At 36.6% G+C, this 22,362-nt stretch overlaps 1 protein-coding gene across 1 annotated transcript; it reads right to left on the reverse strand.

The window, feature by feature from the left end:
• Window positions 1–9,062: 9,062 nt before the first annotated feature.
• LOC120309304 (protein FAM240A-like) lies at window positions 9,063–20,917 on the reverse strand. Its single transcript, XM_039346406.1, has 3 exons — window positions 20,635–20,917; window positions 17,701–17,849; window positions 9,063–10,073 (listed from the first exon to the last, which is right to left on the reverse strand). The coding sequence occupies exons 1-3, from the start codon at window positions 20,641–20,643 to the stop codon at window positions 9,953–9,955; spliced, it is 279 nt and encodes a 92-aa protein (XP_039202340.1). The 5' UTR covers window positions 20,644–20,917; the 3' UTR covers window positions 9,063–9,952.
• Between the last annotated feature and the right edge of the window lie 1,445 nt (window positions 20,918–22,362).

The raw sequence follows: 22,362 nt of genomic DNA on the forward strand, positions 1-22,362 counted from the left end.
AACTGAAAGACAAAAAGGACAGGTACAAAAAATGGAAAGAGGGACACATAACTAAGGCTAATTATCAGCAGACAGCCAGAACATGCAAAGACGAAGTCAGGAAAGCAAAGGCTCAGAATGAACAAAGACTTGCAACAGAAATCAAGGATAATAAAAAAAGTTTTTTTCAACATATTAATAACAAGAAAAAGGTCAAGGAAACTGTAGGTCCACTAAAGAGAGAAAATGGCAAGGAAGTAACAAGCAATAGTGAGAAAGCAGAGCTGCTTAACTCATTCTTTGCTTCAGTCTTCACACAAAAAGAAATTATAGCACAACATACAAAAAAAATACGGTGAAAAACAAACTAGAAACAAAAATTAAAATAAGCAAGAAAATGGTAAGAGAACACCTATCCGACCTTGACGAATACAAATTACCAGGACCCGACAGATTACATCCCAGAGTTCTGAAGGAACTAGCAGATGTTATCTCAGAACCATTGCACCATATCTTTCAAAAATCCTGGAGCACTGGGAAAGTACCTGAGGATTGGAAAAGGGCTGATGTGATTCCCATCTTCAAGAAAGGAAAAAAAAAAACAGACCCAGGAAATTACAGACCATCAGTCTAACATCAATACCTGGGAAAATCCCTGAAAAGATAATCAAAAAACAGATCTGCGAACAGCTGGAAGCAAACAAAGTCATAACTAGTAGCCAGCATGAGTTTGTTAAAAACAGATCATACCAAATCAATCTTATCTCATTCTTTGATAAAGAGACCAAATTAGTAGAATAGTGAAATGCTACAGACATAGTATACTTAGATTTCAGTAAGGCATTCAATAAAGTAGACCAGAATCTACTGCTTGGTAAGTTGGCTGACAAACTGTACTCAATGAGTAGTCCTCAATGGTACTATATCCACATGGAGAGAAGTAAGCAGTGGGGTACTACAAGGCTCCATCTTAGGCCCAGTACTCTTCAATATCTTCATCAATGACTTAGAAGAGGGAATAGAAGAGGAACTCATTAAATTTGCAGATGACACTAAACTGGCAGGAATGGCCAACACCCCAGAAGACAAGCTCAGGATTCAAAAAGATCTTGACAAACAGGAACCATGGGCCCTATCCAACAAAATGAGTTTTAATGTGGAGAAAACCAAAGTTTTACATTTAGGCAGGAAAAATCAAAGATATAAGTACAGATTAGGTGAGACCTGGCTCAAAAACAGTAACTGTGAGAGGGACCTTGGAGTCCTAGTGGATGATCACTTGATTATGAGCCAGCATGTGCAGCAGAGCCAAAAAAGCTAATACAATCTGGGGCTGTATAAACAGAGGCATAGAATCAAGATCACACAAAGTATTAGTACCACTTTATAAAACCCTAGTGAGACCACACCTGGAGTACTGCAACCAATTTTGGTCACGATACTACAGAAAAGATGGTGAGACCTTGGAAAAAGTTCAGAGAAGAGCAACCAAGATGACCCAAGGCCTGGAGACTAAAATATATGAAGAACGGCTGCAGGACTTGGGTTTGGCTAGTCCAGGGGTAGGAACCTTGGCTCTTTTATGATTCGTGGACTTCAACTCCCAGAATTCCTGAGCCAGCATGGCTGGCTCAGGAATTCTGGGAGTTGAAGTCCTCGAGTCATAAAAGAGCCAAGGTTGCCTACCCCTGGGCTAGTCTAAAGAAAAGAAGAAATAGGGGAGACATGATAGCAGTATTCCAGTATTTGAGAGGCTGTCACAAAGAAGAGGGGGCGTCAAATTATTCTCCAAAGCACCAGAGGGCAGGACAAGAATCAATGGTTGGAAATTGATCAAAGAGAGAATCAACCTAGAATTAAGGAGAAACTTCCTAACAGTGAGGACAATTAACCAGTGAAACAGCTTGCCTTCAGAAATCGTGGGTGCTCCATCACTGGAGGTTTTTAAGAAGAGACTAGACAGTCACTTATCTGAGATGGTATAGATTCTCCTGGCTGAGCAGGGGATTGGACTAGAAGACCTCCAATGTCTATTCTATTCTATTCTATTCTATTCTATTCTATTCTATTCTATTCTATTCTATTCTATTCTATTCTATTCTATTCTATTCTATTCTATTCTCAGGCACAAGTAAAAGCCGGGGGAGTGTAAACCAAAGCAAGCAATTGTTCCTGCAAAGACTAACTCTCCACGGATTCTCCTTAAGTTACTCCCCTCCAGGTGTGTCTTGTGAGGAGGGATGAGGCAACCTCCTCTTGAGTACTCTTGCAGCCCTTCTCTGGACTTGCCTAAGCTCTACTCTCCTTACCCTTGAACCGAGTGGAGTATGCGGCTGAGGAGCAGAGGAGATCTGCTGCCTATCAGCACCACTGCCAGTCAGCAGTGATCTGCCCCTGCAGGCAGGTAGCTCTCCGTCTGTTTGACCACCTCCCCCAATGCCTGAGGGGCCCAGGATTGCATCGTTCTCAGCCCTGGTGTGCTTTCCCTGTTGGACAGTCCCAGCTTCAATTCTTCCTCCTCCTCTTCCTCCTCCTCTTCCTCAGAACCAGCCACGACATAACAAAGATGACTCACTGCTGCAAATTCTGAGATTGAAGCCATACAAATAGTGTTGCCAAAGTTCAAACCTAACATTTTCCCCTTGTGCCTGCGTGTTTTAAGCAGGCTAAGCATTGCTTCTTTCTCAGTAGCAAAATAAGTTGATAGTGATGTACAGCGTTTATAATGAATCATTTTGATTTCAGAGACTTTGCTTCTGAACTTGTCCATTCCAGCCGTCACACTAACTTCATTCTGCTTCAATGGCAAACCATTTGGACCAAAAAGTACATACTGCCAGCACATCCCTTCCCTTGTAGCACTCCTCAGGGGCAAAATTTACTCAGTATCAATTGATCCTTCCCACATCATTATGTATTCCTTATCTATGCCTGCAGCCTATCAACTGAGCTAATTTTGGGCATGCTTTTAAAAGAGCACCAGACCTGCTTCCAAAATTAGCCCAACTGATAGGTCATAGGTAAAGATTACCTCTGTATATACAGCAAGTTGGTCAGACAACTTGACAGATAGATAAGCATGCTTTTTCAAGCACCCATCTTTGCTCATCAAATCCTGACCTTCCCCACATTAGGCAAGATACTTGGTATGGTAATTGTTTTCACCTGCAGGCAATTCCTGCTGAAAGTTGGAGGAATCTATCAATCATTTTTCTTTAGTTATGCCACATTAAAACAATAACATTTGCACCAGTCACTGACTTTATTGGAGCAGTTTGGAGTTTGGCAATTAGGACAGTATACTTTATTCTGAGAAATTTTCAGCCCGCTCAACTCAAAGATTGGTGGATAGCATTTTAACCTAGTTGTCTGGATGTACTGTAAACAAATCTGAATGCTTCCATTCATGGTATTCACATTCCACCATGCATCTCATTTCCAAAGAATAGCCTTGTGCTATTCTTGTAAAAGACATGCAATATATCACAAGTTTAAAGAGGGAAACAAACTGTAAGCAAGTTTTTGGAGTGTGTGTGCTTGATGGGACATCTTCCTCTCATTCCATACAAGTTTGTATTCGGTGGGAGATAAATTGGGTTGGTATGATAATTACCGATGGATCAGAAAATATGCTATAATTCTTTGCCATTGAAATGAAAAGAACACAACATGGCAAGATCAGAGTAGCATCAAAAATTCTGATGTCCAAATGCTAATTCAGATTTTGGTCGCTGTATGAGCCTTACCAAGAACACAACAACAAATCTCTGCCTAGGAATTCAAACCCAGAGCTCACAGGGGAGAATCAATGTTAGCCCTTTGTGGTAGTCCAGATAAGAAGCACAAGTACTATATTTGTTGTTAAGGTTACATTAAACAGATTCTTGCAAGACTGAAAATACTTCTCCCCTCCTCTTTAGTTTTCTTACTTAGAAAACTAGGGAGGGTTCCTTATGAAATGCTTCCCACCTTTTCTCCCACCTGCAGACTGAGCTGCTTCTGATTAGAGTCCAGTGTTTCCCAAACCTGACAATTTTAAGGCATGTTATCTTCAACTCCCAGAATTCCACAGCCAGTGTTGCTGGCTGTGGAATTCTGGGAGTTGAAGTCCTCATGCCTTAAAATTGTCAAGTTTGGGAAACACTGGATTAGACCATTGTCTAGTCCAGCGGTTCTCAACCTTTGTGTGACGGCGACCCCCTGTGCGGCGGCGCTCCCTGAGGGGGAAAAATGGCAGATCGCATTGTTTGGCGACCCCCGTAAAATGGTCGTTCGACCCCAAATGGGGTCACGACCCATAGGTTGAGAACCGCTGGTCTAGTCTATGGGTCTTCCTCCTGTCATCCGTTCCCACATACCATCATTGTCAAGGACAAATGTCGGATAGGTAAGTTGCTTTTATACTGTTTTCAAAAAGCCCTAATAATGAGGAAGATTGGCTGTGGAAGCAATCAATCAAGCTCTCTATTTATAACAGATCACAGTTTAAATCTTGGTTTTCTTTCTCCCCCTCTTATGTGATGATGGATGTTGCTCCTTGTTTCCTGGCCTTGAAACTGGAGGGCACATCTATCCTGGATTTTGATGAATCTCCTCTGGTCCCAGGCTTATTGCTTCTGGCCTTGCCAGCTTCAGCTCTCACAATAACAGCTTTTGTTGGTCAACACAAAGGTTCTATCTTTAAAGCATCCTAAAGTTTCACTATAAACAATGTAATTATGACAAAGTGTAGGTACTGTTTGCTCTTTACTAACTCTGCAAGCATTTATTATTTAATTAAATATTGAAGTCAGATTGATTTGCAGCATCAAATTGATTTGGTAGATCAAACTGACTGATCGATTTGGACTTTGATTTAGACACGAAGATGTGAATTTAAATACACTAAATCATAGCATGTCCAGTTTTTAGAAATGGTTCAAACAGAGCAGTCATTAAAAATGAAATGATTTTCCAAATTGATGCAGATGTTCTTATTGAATCCACCAAATTTACATGCCCCATTATATATATATATCTTAAAAGAGGGAGGAAAAGAGTGCAAAATATAAATGCATTCAAAATCTTTAGAGTTGCCTTTTTATTAGAAATGAGTACTATTTAGGTCTTTATAGACATGCAACTGTAATAAGTGTTATCAAGAACTTGATTGATAATGAAATGTATTTTATGTATTTGCAAGAATAAACAATGTTCATGATAGTCTAGACCAGTGGTTCTCAACCTTTCTAATGCTGCGACCCCATAATACAGTTCCCCATGTTGTGGTAACCCCCAACCACTTATACATCACTGGGTGCCAGGGGCGTGGCCAAAGAAAAGGGGGAAAAAATGGCGGACAGCCTTGTTTGGCGACCCCCATGAAATGGTCGTTCGACCCCAACTGGGGTCCCGACCCACAGGTTGAGAACCACTGGTCTAGACTGTTCTTAAAAATAGTCTGTTTACAGTATAAATAATTTTTATATCTGTTAGCCAACTCCAGAATCTAGGAGAAAATTTTGACTAGCCATTACTCTTAAGGGATTCTGAAATCTATTTGCAATCAGAAGTCTGCATTTATTTATGCTGCATGAATGTTCTCAGTGATCCTAAGAATACAAAGCAGGTACAACTATTTCAAATCAATAATCATTTTTTAACACTGAGGTGGCTTGACGATATCATTTACAAATACATTTAGTTATGGAATTCATGAGTGAACTTTCTATCACAGCGATTTGTGCTATCAACTAGTGGGCTGAAAGTCAGCATGGAATCAGTCACATTCTTCTAAATACCATTTAATTGTCTGAATGAAAATGTATGGGTGTGAATCACTTACCGATTCCCTTGACAAAGGCATAACTGCAGTATTTGGGAAACACATCTGCTGCTGCAGTCAATAAAAATTATATGGAATCTTAACTTACAAATAACTGTGATGGTGATAAGATACTGAACAATTTTTTCCTGGCCACTTTAATACGATGAGGACTATTTAAGAAAAAACATACTGTAATAAAAGTAAACTTGCATGTTTTTCTGTTTGATAATATTAGACAATCTCCTGTGGCAATGCAGTAAAGTTGCACCCTAGAGCTAAAACACAAGACCCCCACAGTGCCCAGAAAGCAACAAGTGATGTTGGCAGTAGCCTATATACTGTAAGTGGTTCCCAACCTTTGCGGCTTGATGGCCTGATGGGGGGGGGGAGAGGAACCAAGCCATGTGAGCGGTGGGCTGGCTTGCATGCACGCAGCTTGACTTGTGTGACCGGTGGGAAGCACACAAACGCATGCAAACACATGCACGTGCAGCTTGACCTGTGCAAGTTGCACACTGGTTCCCTGCTTGTGGGGCCCGGTTCTGAATAGGTCATGGCCCGGTAGTGAGATTGAGAACCTCTGGCCTATACAGTAGGCTTGGTGTCCATACTTAGCAAATCATATTGTGCCCAGCCCTTCCTTTCAGGCTGATAATGATTTGCTATAGTGTTAGTTCTTTTTCATATACTTTTACAAATGACATATACTTGGGGGTGGGGAATTTGCATGAATATAGATGTTCATTTTATGAGGAACATTATCCCTTTCTTTTAACTAGGGATGCTTTATTCTCAAATAAATTATTTATTAGCACGATGTGCTCTCTAGTTAACTTGAACTAGGTACTTTCTCATCTGTCTTACTTAAAATGAAGGAAGGCCCCTATATACTGGACAACCAAAACAAAGGCAAAAGATAAATGTGTGTGTGTGTGTGTGTGTGTGAGAGAGAGAGAGAGAGAGAGAGAGAGAGAATATGAAACTAATATACCGTATCTTCCAGAGCAACACTACAAATAGTACACCTACTGTTTAAGTGTATTGGACATATCCCCAGCCATATCAGCTAACTTGTTTATTTCTGGATCCTTTCTGAGTCAGTCACCAGAGGTTTATTCTTCTGAGCTTTCAGACTTGTGTTGGAGCCCATCCTTAGGAAACGTCTCTCTACTGGAATGGGTGCTTTGGTCTACTTTATGCATCATATTTATCTGCTGCTGACTATTGGCTCTTGTTTCCTTGAGCTGCCAAGTCCTAGGTTCCTAAATACCTGATAAGCTACATACACACACACACACACACACACACACACACACACACACACACACACAATATTTCTGATAATGTATATTTCTACATTATAGTAATGTAAAGCAAAACTCTTGACGTTATTCATATTTTACTTAAGAGTGATAGTGTAAATACACAAATACACATGAATATAAATTCTTTGCAATTGTGCTTTTCTAAGAGGAAAAAAAAAACAAATTCCTTTAAGTAGTATTTCATAAGTAAGTTGGATTAGTTAAACTTTAGACTTGAAAAAGGTGTTCTGTATAATTTTCCTTGAATGCTTTGATAAATCAATAGCTGTCTTTGACAAGTTGCAATTTTCATGTTTCTTTTTATAGGTATTCTTGACTTTAATTGTCTTCTGTTACACCATTAGACAAAACATGTTATTTTCTATATAGTGTGGGAAGAATCCTGAGAAAGAAATATTTTGTGAAATATTAAAAAGGCAGAATATATTTCTCCAAAGGAATAATGGAGAAGATCTTTAAAAAGGCAGAAATTTTTCCCTCCCCCCCCCCCCAGCCAGAAAACTCAGCAGAAATCAGCTTTTAGAAATGCAGATGTAATAATCCTTTCAGGAAGGTTGGGGCCAGGAAACTAGAAGCTATGAGATTAGGAAGACAAAGACCTCTAAAATCTACATACCCCACTCAAACTCTAAAAGGCATGGCCTTTGGGAACATAATAGGATTAACCCACCAATACCAAAAGGGCACACTCAGACTCAAGTCAAAGTACATGACACAGGAAATACAAAGCCTCAAACAGGAATAGGAAACAACCTCAAAAGCCCCAGAAGGTATAAAAACCCACCACTCCCAGCAACATGTGGTTAGCTTTCCCAGAGCCATGCTTTTTTCTGGCTCTGCTCTTCAATAAACTCCAACCTTCTTTCTAAAGCAGTCTCCATTTTGTTTATTCCCAGCTTGGAGTGGACCCTAATGAAGATTTTTCTTTCAACAATAGTGTGTGTGTGTGTTTGTGTGTGTGTGTGTTTTAAATCCTGCTTTCATTTTGTCTTTTTTTTAAATATCCAAATATATGCCTGAAACTCTGGTTCTTTTTCTTTCCCTTTGTTTGATATCATTAACTTAATAACATTTTGTTGCTATGTTTACCAGATCTGTGGAACTGGAGATTCCGGCTTTCTGGAGAAATGGCTGAATTTTACATGCCCAATAGTCTGCACATAGAATGGATTTTGAGATACATCGCACTTCGCTTTAGTGCATTTGGACAAGAGGGTCATCACAACATGTGTTTAAACATACATTAAAAGCCTTTTCTCACTTGTACTTACCTATAGCACAAATATGCCCAAGCAACCTTTTTTCCCCCCTGCTGTATTCTAATGATGTATTCTCTGTCTGAACCATAGTTCCTAAGTTGTCCTTAACTATATTAGTGCTACATTAGTGCTTTCCCCTTCTCTGGCACAACTTTGATTACCGTAAATGCCGGCGTATAAGACGACTTCCGCGAGCGCTGAAATCGGCGCCAAAGACGGGGGTCGTCTTATATGCCAAGTCGTCTTATACGCCGGAAATACTGGTAGTTTCCGGCGTATAAGACAACGTTCTAGGAATGCGGCCCAGCTATAAAGACGGGGGTCGTCTTATACGCCGGGTTGCCTAATACGCCGGCATATATGGTACACATACGACCTGACTCACTTCCCTAACCATCAATGCCACAGTAGATGACTCAGGGGGCATGGTCAGACTATCATCTATTGGTCACATAAGGCTTTCTTAAACACTTTCAAATGTAATCAATTTACAGCTAAAGAGAGATTTTCTGAGTGGCAGGATAAGAGAAATCCACTTGGTGAGTCAACATGGATTAATTGTTTTCTGGATTAAAAAGGAAAAAAAAGGAGGATTTCGAAGATTTAAAAAGTTTTGGCAAATTGCTTATTTAACAAGGATTGGATGTGGAGGGCCACTTGAGAGAAAAGTATTAAGGACTCAGGAAGACAAAATAGGAAAAAAGGCAATTTGCTTTTTACTGTTTTTCTTGCAACTGAGACATTTTTAATTTTGGATTATAATATCACATTGGCAACCATCAGAAAGTGGCAAAAATAGCAGAGGGGAAGAGAGAATCACTAGTGCAACCTGCAGAGAGGCTAGTAAGGCTACAAGCCTCTACAAATTTATGTGAGCCTGCAGGAAGTCTAACAAGAACATTGTTCATTTTGTTCAGTAGGCATAGATAGGATTGCACTGAAAATGACATATTTTTTAAATTAATACTACATCTGTAATACCATCCTGACAAACCAAAATATAAAAAAAGAGTCGCGTTTATTGTCCATTTGTAGAACGGGGTATCTTAGTGTTTTAAATTCCAGTCGGGCAAAACATACACATCTTTCAACACACTTTTTCCCACAGACATATATTTGTGAGCTAGTATTGAATTCAACTTGGGGGGGAAATAAATTGTTTTAATGCATCCCTATGAGAAGACTGTTTGTTTTCCTAAACTAATATTGTTTCAGCCTCAAAATTCCAAAGCATTTGACAACATTTCAGGATACCCAAATAAGTACAGTATATTAGCCAAAGTTAACCACTATATTCATTGATAACTGACATAATAAAGAGCAGTTTTCCCCCATTTAAAGAATACAATGCTATCAGGGATCAAATATAAGTAGCTAAGACTGCAGGTAGAACTTAATGATATACATAAATGATTAATATTCAACTAAGAATTAATATTTTTTTTCCTTTTTTGCTGCTGTTTGATAAACAGCTTACCAAAAGTACCCATGTGTGTCCTTTAATAGCTCATTTATAACTCAGGTGTCAGATGAATATCTGTTCACATTCATAATGAAACATCAAGGATCAAAATCAAGTCTGGTCAGACGTTTTGGCTAAAATTTTCAATTGGAGACAGGTTATCCTGCACTTTGCCATTTTCACTGTTCTTCTGAAGTATCTTAATTTGATTTTCCAGCCTTAGAGTCCATTCATGTCGGAGCCTGGGAAGAAAGAACATACTGTGAATCTTTAGCTAAATGCTTTTGAAGTCTAGTTCTTTTGTGTAATGCTATTGATGTCCCTTTTCTTTCATCACCATTGCACTTGTCATGTGTTAATTTAGCATAGGTATCTCTCTGGCCTTCTGACTTGGGATAGACAGAGAATACTAATAGTATCACTCATCATCGGAATGAAGCTTGGTGACATTGCTAGATTCCAGAGGAGTCAAAGAACTGGGAAAATGCTGTCATTAGAGATACATGCTGTTTCTCCTTTGGGTATTCTCTGGATGAAGCATCAGCTCAGGGTTATCTCATAGGAAAAATAATATAGTACATGTATTGGAAATGACATCAAGGAAACTTGTGGAAAAATAATCTGGGAATATTATGAGAACCTATACAAGCAACAAACAGTTTCAGATGATAGGATAAAACATTTTTTGGAAGAAACAGAGATACCTAAAATGCCAGAGAAATTTTAAAAGATATTAGAAGGGGAAATAACAATGACGGAATTAATAGAAACAATCAACAGACAAAAAAATGGTAAAACACCGGGATCAGATGGACTACCAGCAGAGCTATATAAGACATTCCAGGAAGTACTACGTAATGTAATATTGGAACTTTATAATGAACTTCTTTCTGAAGCTAAGATACCAGATTCGTGGTCCGAAGCTCTTATCACTCTCATATGAAAGGAAGAAATGGAAACACAGAAAATAAAGAACTACAGGCCGATTTCCCTACTGAATGTGGACTACAAAATATTTGCATCTATAATGGCGGAAAGACTTAAAACGTTTTTAAATGAATTTATACAATCGGATCAAAATGGCTTCTTACCCAAAAGACAGATTAGAGACAATATGCGAATTATATTGAACACATTAGAATATTATGAAACACACCCCAAGAAACAGATGGCATTGGTGTTCCTGGACACACAGAAGGCATTCGACAATGTGAACTGGCAATTCATGATAAGTCAATTACAGACTATGTATTGTGGGGAGAAATTTATAAATGTAATCAGAACAATTTATAATAAGCAATCAGCCAAAGTAATGATAAATGGAGATATGACTGAGAAGATCAACATTATGAAGGGAACAAGACAAGGCTGTCCCCTATCTGCACTGTTGTTTGTTCTGACATTAGAAGTATTAAATAGATGTATAAGGCAGAATAATGACATAAAAGGGATGAAAATTAAGAGGGAAGAATATAAGCTACAAGCATTCGCAGACGATTTAGTATTTATTTTGGAGGAACCATTAGAGTCAGGACCTGTATTAATAGAACAAATAGAAAAATATGGTGAGATAGCTGGGTTGAAAATTAATAAAGATAAAACCAAAATGTTAGTGAAAAATATTACTGAAAAACAAAAAAAAGAACTGGTGGGAAAATTAGATATATAGATTGTAAAGAAGGTAAAATATTTAGGGATCCACCTGATAGCAAGATGCACAACAATTAAAGAGGATAATTATCATATATTGAAAAGACAAATTGAAGTAGATTTGGATAAATGGAAAAATGTATAACTATCATTAATGGGAAGGATTGCGATAATCATAATAAATATATTACCATGATTATTGTTTTTGTTTTCAACAATACCAATAAGATTAGATAAAAAATATTTGGAGGGGCTTAATAAAATAATCTTGAAATATATTTGGCAGGGAAAAAAGGCAAGGATTAATCTAAAAATGTTACAAGATACAAGATTGAGAGGTGGGTTTGGTCTATCTAATTGGGAATTGTACTATCAGGCTGCAGCATTATCATGGATGAGAGACTGGATCTTACTGAGGAATACAAGATTATTGACATTAGAGAGACATGATTTACAGTTGGGATGGCATGCTTTCATATGGTATGGAAAAAACAGAATACATAGCTATTTCCAGAGACACCATATAAGCAATTCTTTATTTGTGGTCTGGGAGAAAGTAAAGATAAAGCATTATTTGAAGATTCCAAATTGGCTCTCAACTATGGAGGCGCTAATACACCCCAATATGTTTAACATGGGATACATTATAAGATATAAGGACTTACTAAACAGATATGGGGGAGTTGAAAACCAAACAACAATTAGAGGAACAAGGAATAAAGATGGATTGGTACATGAGAACGCAAATACAATCTAGATATGAAAAAGATGTTAAAATAGATGGTGTTAATTTGGGGACAACAGAGTTAGATGAAATACTCACAGGAACGGAAGAAAAATGGATTAAAAATGTACAGTTATCTACTACATATGGAGTTAGAGGAGGAACAAGTGAAAGAGACAATGATAAAATGGACAAGGAATTTTGGATACACAATTGAATTAGATAGATGGCAGCAACTATGGGAAAGAAACTATAAATTGACAATGGCGACTGCATATAAAGAAAATATGTACAAAATGTTTTACAGATGGCACATGTCTCCAGAAAGATTAGCTAAAATGTTTAAGGACAGGTCTATGAAATGTTGGAAATGTCATCAGATACCAGGTTTCTTCTACCATATGTGGTGGACGTGTGTAGAAGCTAAAAGTTATTGGAATATAATTAGAACATGGATAGAAAAGATGATACAACAATGTATAGAATTAAGACCAGAAGCATTCCTGTTGGGTATTCTACCAGGGAAATACAATAAAGAGAAAACATATTTAATTATTCATATAATTACGGCAGCCAGGATTGTGTTTGCACAAAATTGGAAAGCACTGAAAGCCCCCCCCCAGAGGGAGAGGTGATTGGGAAAATACTGGAATGTGCAGAAATGAATAGACTAACAATGACAATTAAAGATAAGATAGAGTCAGACTACTATGAAATCTGGGGAACTTTTTATGATTGGCTGAAAAGAGAATACGGTTAAAAGATAGTTAACATCAATTTAGATGGAAGAAGAAGGAGCAGATAAGGAGGGAGACCCAGGTGACACAGTATTGAATAACTGGAGGTTGTATAAATATTTATAGAAGTATATACCGATAAGGTTAGATAAATAGAAGTATTAATGTAAGAGAAAATTAATCTTATTGTATATAATACAGATAGGGAAATTTGGAGAGAGAAGTTGCTCGGACATTACCCCTGAATTGTATCTGAAGAGGGATGAGAGGGAAGAAAAGAGAGGAGAGAGAAAAGAGTGAAGGAGGGGAGAAGGAAGTAGGAAGGTTGGAGGAGAAGAGGAGAAGTGGGGAGAAAGGGGAGGAGAGTGGTGAAGGAAAGAGAAGAGGAGAGGAAGAAGAGGGAAGTAGGGAAGAGAAGAAAGGAAAAAAGAAGGTAGAGAAGAAGGAGTGTGGATACAGTGAAAGGGGAAATGGGCAAGCAACACCAAAAGTCGTGTATGTATTTATTTCATTTTATTAAAAGTATCTTATATATGAATGTAAAAAGAATGTATGTTAACATCTGATAAATATCACGGTATATGTATGAGGGAGAGTTTGGAAAAAAAGAGGAAACTTGTGGAAGCAAACTCTGTTTATAGCACTGTATCAGCAGAACAATAACAATAACAAAAAATAATAATAATTGAATGCATTTATTGAATCAAGAAGGTGTTATTTTTTAATCAAGGTATTTATATGGCATGTTCCCATTTACCTCTTTGGGCTATTAATGTAATGTGTGCATAGAAAAAGTCTTAGTGAAAGGGAAAATATTCCTCCTCACTATAAACCCTCATATTTTTGGAATTGCCCATTAACCACTTCTTCCCAATGTGTGTAGGAGTGCACCAATCTAGATGGAAGTATTCCACGTGATGGGATGGGGAGATCAGAACATCTATGCACCTAATCCCTGGAATCTTGGCTGTGCATCTGAGATCTTCAGTGTGTGTAGGAATAGATTGGTACTCTATTGTGGCAAAACATGCCATTTGGCAAGTATCCAATATTTTTTGCAATAGTAATGAATATTTATATGTTTGAAATTGTGATGAGAAAAGAAACCATAGCTAAAAAATTACTGTGGTATATAAGAATAAGAGTGAAGCTATTCTTGTCAGATTAGTTTTTCGCCTGAACTCTGGACATAAAATAAACAATATTTTAGGCCTAGGGTAAGACATCACAGGAGCCCATTGCAAGCATTCTCCTGTTGCATACCCTGAATTAAAATTATATTGAGAGGAGAGTACACAAAAACCTCTGTTACTATTGTCCTTCTTGTTGAAAGATAGAGGTAAGCAGTACGATAAGCACTTGCTTTGTCACTAAACAGGCTTGATACTCTACCTGGCTAAAAAACAAGATGTGCTTTTAACTAAAACAAATAACCAACCCAAAACAGCAACAGGAGACCGACATGTTTCAAAGCAAAGTACCACAATCTAACATCAAATGCATTTACAAGAATGTTTCTGGGTTCTGCATGCACCCAAAGCTATTTTTAGAAATAAAAAATGGTGGATGGGTTCACAGCTAGGGATGTTAAAAAAACTCAGATTTGGAGATAGAAAGTTCTGTTTCCGTGTAGACCAGGCTGAAGTAAACCCTCCAAATTAGAATGGGCACAAGAGGTCCCTAGATGAGATGGCCTGTTTTATCTGGAACATCATGTCTAGAAGAGCTTGAATTGCTACTGATTCAGGGGATTTACTTCTGGAAACAACTGAACTGGGCCCAGAATTTTAAGGGGTGTGAATTTTGCATACCCCTGATTGCAGCTTGGTGGTTTGTTTGAAAGTATGATTGGTTTCTTAGGAAAAACACCCACATGAAAAGAAGAGAACATGCTGTTAAATTATAGGAAATAACAGACAATAGCCTCATCATTTCACTTTCTGGTACTTTCAGTGTTTTATGATTGCCCATACCCAACATGACAGCTGTTTTGTGAAGAAAAAGACTCCCTTGACAGCTTTTTGTAAGGGAATTCATGATATTTCTCTTAGTTCCAATCGTGCTTACCAGATTGAAAAGGTTGTGTATCCCTGCTGCACAGTTTTAGTAGGTCTCTGTGAATTTAACATAAAGTTCTGCAGAGAGATTATCTGTGTCTTTGGCTGAACATACAAACTTCCTTGAAACTGGGAGTTCAGTTAGTGCACAGCTGCATTAAGCACACTTCAGACTCTTACGTACTACATGCAAAAGTCTTCAGAGGCTCTGTATGCAGAGACCCCAATCTGCTTCTAATCCTTAAATGTCTGGGTGAACTTCTGCAGAGGGATATAATAATTGCTCAGTATAACTATTTGTTCTCTGATTGATTCATTTAATGTCTCAGTATACATAGTATGGCCTTTGATCTAGCCTGTAGCAAATGTATTCTCAAATACCATTCTAATCAGTTAGCAGTTTTTAAATTCAAACCACATTCTTGCATTTTCCCTTCTCAAATATTCTTTATTAATTATACAATCCCCGTAGACACTAAGAGATATACTTTCATTTAGACGGTTGTTCATTCATTAGTATCAACTATGCGCGGCATGGCACACATGCGCGGTGGCACCAGCTGACAAAAAAAAATGGCGGATCGCGTTGTTTGGCGACCCCTGTGAAATGGTCGTTCGACCCCAAATGGGGTCGCGACCCACAGGTTGAGAACCGCTGATTTAGCTGCTACTGCAATTTTGGATGGGGATATAATTTTTTTTAAAACAACAACAACAACAACAATGGCTTTGTTTATTCTTACTCTCCAGTGTAACCAGTGAATTCTTTCTTGAGCCTTATAACATTCAAATTACATCTTTGTCTTTTATTATAAGCCTGGAAGCCCATAAAAGTTAATAATCTGGCTTCTAGTTTCCAACAGTTTTCTTCCTCAGTAAAAGAGGCTTCTGCTTTTTTGTGTCATAGTAACATATTTTCAGTTTTATTTTGATGATGGTTATAATTGTGAAATAACAAGCATGGCTGTTTTTTTCAATATCACACATCTTCCCTCCTCTAGAAGTTCCCTAACTGCCCATACTTGCTGTTTTGAAAAAGCTCAGGATGAGGGATTTGTTCACAATGTCTTCGGTTTGGGATTAATTGAAACAGAGAAACCAAGGAGGGATGAATAAAAGACAAATATTCTCAGATATTCTTAGTCACCGTATAGCTAAGGCAACTGGAAGAGATTGTAGGAGAGGTTCAGCAAAATGCTCCCCTTTGTGGGTGAAAGAAATCAAACTATATTTCTCAGATGAAAAAAAAAATGGTTATAAAAATGGAGAAGACATGTTTAGCGAAAGGCTGCTAAAAGAAACTGAGAATAAAACTTCCATCAGAGAGGCAGCTACTACGAATGAGTAAATTCTTCATTCAGTCTGATAATCTCTGTGGGTCCTGTTGGTTAAGAAGTGTCATCTTTCTGAACCCCAAAACCCCAAAAAACTTATTAACAGGCAAAATACTGAGGAGAAAATAGATTATTAAAAAAAATGTGTAGAATCTTCCAATGGCTTCCAAGCTGTAGCACTAAAAAAAAAAAAAAAACAAATGTTGGTGATTTGTGAAGTAAAATGCGAGTGTGTTAGTGATTTTGTAACCAGTCATTTCCTGATAGTTGTGATCCTAGATATGTACTGCAGTTGTGGCTCAATTGGAGGAGAATGGAGATGGTTTAAAACATACAAGAGGAGAAAAGCTCCAGGAATAGCACAGTGAATCTCTGGGGACAGAGAGGATGATGCTTGGACTGATTCCAGGAACTAAGAACTGATGTGAGCCAAGAGTTCCTGCCAACAGCAAAACAATTTGCACATGAGCTCTATCATGTCTTAGTGTTATATTCCAAGGAAAATAGCAGCTTTGCTGCTGTTTGTAATAAATAGCAGAGTCCAAAATAAACTTGCTTCCTATGTGCAGACAACAGCATGAGGTCAGTCAGATGTGGAACAGTTACCAGAGTAGAAAAAAGCAGTGCTCTGGAACTGCCCTAAGTGTTGCAGACCTGAGGTATGCATAATTAAATTTACAGTAGCAAAGAGTAAACTTATGGGAGCTGGCTCCATTTAACTTAGCAGATCTTATTCTAAATGTAGTCTGTATCACCATTTTAGCTGATTGGATTGGCAATATATTTGGCATTTCTGTTCTGTGTCTCAAATCATCATGTCTGTGAAAATAAAAGTGATTCTTGACTAGTTGCCACAAATCTGCTTAGAAGGCATTTGTGGAGGGGCCCGCAAATACATTAATATTTAATGCCATTTATATGATTTTATTTAGATAAACTTGCCTTGGAAATCTGCACATGAAATAGAGGTACACATTTACAATAGGACAACGTTATTTTAACGTTGCCACTTTCCAGATGACCTAAATGTCATAGGATAAATGATGGTGCCTTGCAGAAATATGCAAAGGATCATCAATACGGATAAATGAATCAAGAAGTGATTGCTTTGGGGAACAGACAGTATACCAGCAATTCTATTGTTGGCCTTTAGGCTAGCATATCATTTATGTAAAGCATCCCAAAGATATATTTGTCCAGGTCCCTCCAGAAAGAAATTCTGCCTTTTTTAGCCAGCGTAGTCTGTTTCTGAAGTGAATTGCTTAGTTGAACATAGACTAAATAAAAAATATTAGATCTACCCAATTTGAAACCTATAATACAGCTTTGCTAAGCAGATTAAATTTAATGCAAATAAAATCACTCACTTATTTAAAGCACTTTGATGCAATCGAGAATCTTCATCTTCTTTTTGTTTGGTATATGTTTCAATTATTTTTTCCCAAAATTTCTTCAAGCCATGAGCATCACAGATTACTATGGGATGGTGATTGGAGCCAATGAAGATGTCCATGTTCTGAAAAGCAAATCAAAAGTACAAAAGAGACAGTATCTTTCGGACTGCTAAAATAATAATCCATGTTCCAAGAAAATAACAAGTCTTTCCCTTTCCTTCATTATAAAATGGCTTACATAAAAGCTTTTGGTGAAAATAACTTCTTACATTAGATTCTACTTAGATGAGCTATAATATTTAAGCTAGAGTTTTCTGAGTTGGTTTGACAAAGGATGTTGTGCTTCAGCTCACACCTAGTTTTGTTTGCAGAGAAAGTAACCTATATATTGTTCTACAACTACAGTGAGTGATACTGTGGAACAAATAGAAGGTGGGCTCCACTACCACATAGTGCTGAATATCTCAACATGCTAAACATATTCTAACATCAGTTTAATTGATAGTTTGGGCTGCATCTACTGGTTCTCCTTCTTGCACCTAGGACTGTACATTCTTATTATTTCTGAGTGTTTTCAGGGAAGGAAGATAATGTTCTTCGAGTTTCTCACATAATTATCAAAGTGCCCCAAAAGATTACTAACTTGTTCATGACAACTTGTTATTTTGTCCATAAACTATTGTGTTATTTTATTTCTGATTGTGTCTCTTTGATATTCATGAGCACAACAGATTACATTCACGAAGAAGAATAACATTATTGCAGTAGTCATAAACAGAATAATGAATAAATAAAGGTAGTTTCTTTAAAGTTTATAGACTGTTCTAAACTGGATTTAGTAGAATGTCATCCAAGGTGAATTCTCTGTTAGCCATTAAAATATATATATAATAATAATACAATTATTTTTTTTCTTTAATTTCTGGTCTGAATATTTCAGCAATTATTTGAATTGCAAGTAGATACTATTGTGCTGTAACTATAGGTTGCAAATTCATGTAAATAGTTTTACATCCTAACAAGAGTGCTCCTGTGCTTTTCTCTGGGATAATATATTTTGTTTTCAATCTTCCCAGTTTTGTGTTTTTCTTTCCCCAATGACAGTCAACCATCCTAGGCAATTAAGCATGTGCAGACATCAGCACTTCTGTAAAACTAGAGCTTTATTCACACATGTCAATATCTCCCCCTTGTGTCTGCACATCTGCCAACGCTAGCCATCTGGTATCACTTGATCTGCAAGATGCTTCCAGATTGAGGGCTTTTAGTTCTATACCACCAGCTGAAGAGTTGCTCAATATCTCTGTCTTTTCTCTCCCAAAAAACATTTTGTTTGAAAAGAAAAAATATGGGAGAACCTTAAAGCTGAACAAAAAATGGGGCATTTTGGAAAATATCTAGTTCAGAGACACCAATGGCATCAGTTTTCTCCACAAGCATTTGTGACATTTGGAGATATATGTTTCTTTCTCTTCATATAGTTCTTGTTTGTGTTACTTCCATTTTTGATGATTGTTCAAAATAATAAAATAAATCCAGAAACTTAACAGAAAAGAAGGAAAGAAATAATTTCATTTAAAATTCCAGTTAATATTCCATTCCCCATGGAAAATGCTTAAAAGAACTTAAGTATGGCACTTTTTAACCAAAACATTTGCATAATAATTTTGGTTCATGCTCTTATTTTGTCAATACCAAACAACTGGTTTAATTTCAGAAAGGTGAGCCATTTGTACAATGAATGGCTGTTTTTTCCCCCATTCAGTCATTCCAAATTAATTAGAACCAATAAGTGGAAATAAAGTAAATACCTTAAACTATATCTGCATGTCATATTTAAGAATATTAATTTGTTTTATGTATAAGCCCACAGTGTGTAAATGAAACAAGCCCTAATATGGTAGTTATTAAACACTGATGAATGGGAAAAACTACTTGTCTAAGTTGAATTTTCTGATTAAATTTCCTTCACTAAGTTTCTTTCCACTTCCCTAAAATGGAGAGCAAACATCTTTGAGCCAGATAATTTGGGGGTTAATGTTTTATATATTATATATTTTATATGCATTTTTAAAGGCAAGATTTTTTATTGTGATCTTGTAAGATTCTACTCAGAAGTAAACCTTACTGAATTCAGTACATTTACTCCTTACTAAATGTTCATAACTGCAACTCACAGCTCAATTTCCCTTAGCTTAAGTCCTCATTTAGTTAATAATATTTGCTACTGAATAAATATGTAGAGCATTATGAAATTGGTATACTTTTATTAGGACTAATATTCTATCTTCAACAGAATCTCAGTGTTTCCAGATGAAGCAGGTATTTTGCAAAAAAGTAGAATTAATTTCCTCATAATTTCATTCATCTTTATTTTTACCTCACATAATATGTCAATATAGGAAAGAGAGGAGTCTGTGGTTATGAAATTGCATCTTAAATGAATTTTAGCTCATTTATGGGCAATTCACTACAGACTTAATCAGACATAAGAATACTACAATTAATGGATCTTGTTTCTATATTAGATGCAGACTTAGAATGAAGCAATTATATGGCAATATTGAGTTATTTATTTATAATGATTTCATTAAGCTGAACAAATAAATTCCATATTCTTACTAGTATGCTGAAGCTGTCATTTGAGTAAACATATCCTATGGAGACATCAAGCATGGGATGACAAAGTTTAATTTGGTGTTTAGTAACAATATATCCAAGTATTTCAAACATCAAAGTATCTTAAGCAAGCCAGTATGCCAATAAAAATCCAGAAATGTGTAAAACAATATGTACTAGATTGTGTTATTAATTGTATAAGTTTAACAAGATGTCAGTTACAATGCTAAGCATTGCAATTTACTATAATAATAATAATAATATATTATTTAAAAATTAAATGCTTACTTTAATCATAGAGAACCTTCTTCTTTCATCTGGCCTTTTGGAAATAGTTTTTAAATGTGTTAGTTTTACCTTTAGGGTCTTCTCTTTCTAAAAACTCAAAGTGGCTTGGGTGAGCTTCAAATATCTTTTTCTTCTGTCACTCATTTTTTATTTGGGTTTGATGACATGGCTATTTTTGAATCATTTCAACGGAGGGGAAAGAAATTAATCTCCTTCTATGAGATCTACAACATGAGGTGGGATTGCCAGACAGCTATAAACCATCAGCTCTGCCTGCCACATTTGATCTATGCTATAATTTTCTGGCAAGTGTCACTGATGTCATAATTTGGCTCAAGGGAAACAGTTATTCTTTGACAAATGCAGCATCTTAGGAACATGTTGCCACGTGACTAGCAAGAGCAGGACACCATCATTTGAACAAATAGAGACCTAAATACTCTATGTTGTATAACATTGGTTTGTTTTAAGACTGGGTTACTTGAATAAGCTGGAAGAGTGATGGCACTAAATCTTTTGATTTAGTCTTTGATAAGAAAACCTAGCTGATTTTTTATAAGACCCCAGCCATTCTTTTTATGCAGTAGTCAAGGAATTTGCACTCAACAACATCCTTAGAATTTGAAATAATATGTAATATATATTTCTCCTCTGTTGAAATGAGAACTAGAAAGTTTTTCTTTGCTATAGTTTTTGAAATTTCTCAAAATGAGATGTTCCCTTCTCACTATTTTAAATAATATTCTGATATCTTATAGAATAAACATCTTAGATCATAAGATTTTGTAAGCCAGAGTCTGTAAGATTCCTTATTATTCTGAGTAGTAGACTAAAATAATTAGCTTCCTGGAAAAGCACCAGTTATAAAATGTCAGCCTTCATGGTCCACCACCACATCCTTCATTTATAATATTTCTCTCATTAGACTTTTCAGAGGGGTTTTTTGAAAACAAAAGTTATTATCATTTTTTAAAGATTTTTTGTCCTGCCTTTGTTATTTGTCAAAAACCAAAATCTGAACTTTGATTTGTGAATAAGAAAAGTTTCATTCTCCTTTGTTTTTACTAATAAATGAATAGTTTATTATTTCTAAATTGTAGTAGTAAATTCTTGAAAGATTCCTCCAAAGAAGAACAAGTTCACTTAAATGTCTATTTTTGTTTTAAAAAAGGTATGGCTTGTGTAGGTATGCTTCAAATAGCTCCATTTTTGAATTTAATACTTGTATTATTTCTGCAATGATATAAATGTGTGCATGTATGCAATACAAAGTTATTTTGGGGAATGCATCCAGTGCAGCTTTTTTTTCTGACTAGTGCTAGAACTAAACTTAAAGTCCTTTCAGAGGGCAAAAGTATTGATGTAGAAGGGATTGGACTGGGACTGTAGAGACCAAATTCAATCCTCTCCACAACCATGAAATTCATTGGTTGACTTTAGGCCAGTGATGCTCTTTCTCAGCCCAGCCTTTCTCATGAGCTGCCTTGAGCTGCTAGACATGATATAAATCTGTCAAATAAGTAAATAAATAAATGGTGTCAGAATGGCATAAATGCTAAGAAACAAACACATTTTAAAAAAACCTGAATAGAATCAGATCCATAATCTGTCAAATGAAAAAACAATGCCAGAACACCATACTGTTCCAGTAAGGTGACTAGAAGAACTGTGGGAGGAGCTAAATTGTAGTGCTTACAACAGATCAATAACTTCCACAATCAGCATATT

Source organism: Crotalus tigris, unplaced genomic scaffold (genome assembly GCF_016545835.1).
Source record: "Crotalus tigris isolate CLP2741 ecotype Arizona unplaced genomic scaffold, ASM1654583v1 scf7180000017993.1374955, whole genome shotgun sequence".
In the NCBI taxonomy this organism is placed as follows: Eukaryota; Metazoa; Chordata; class Lepidosauria; order Squamata; family Viperidae; genus Crotalus; species Crotalus tigris.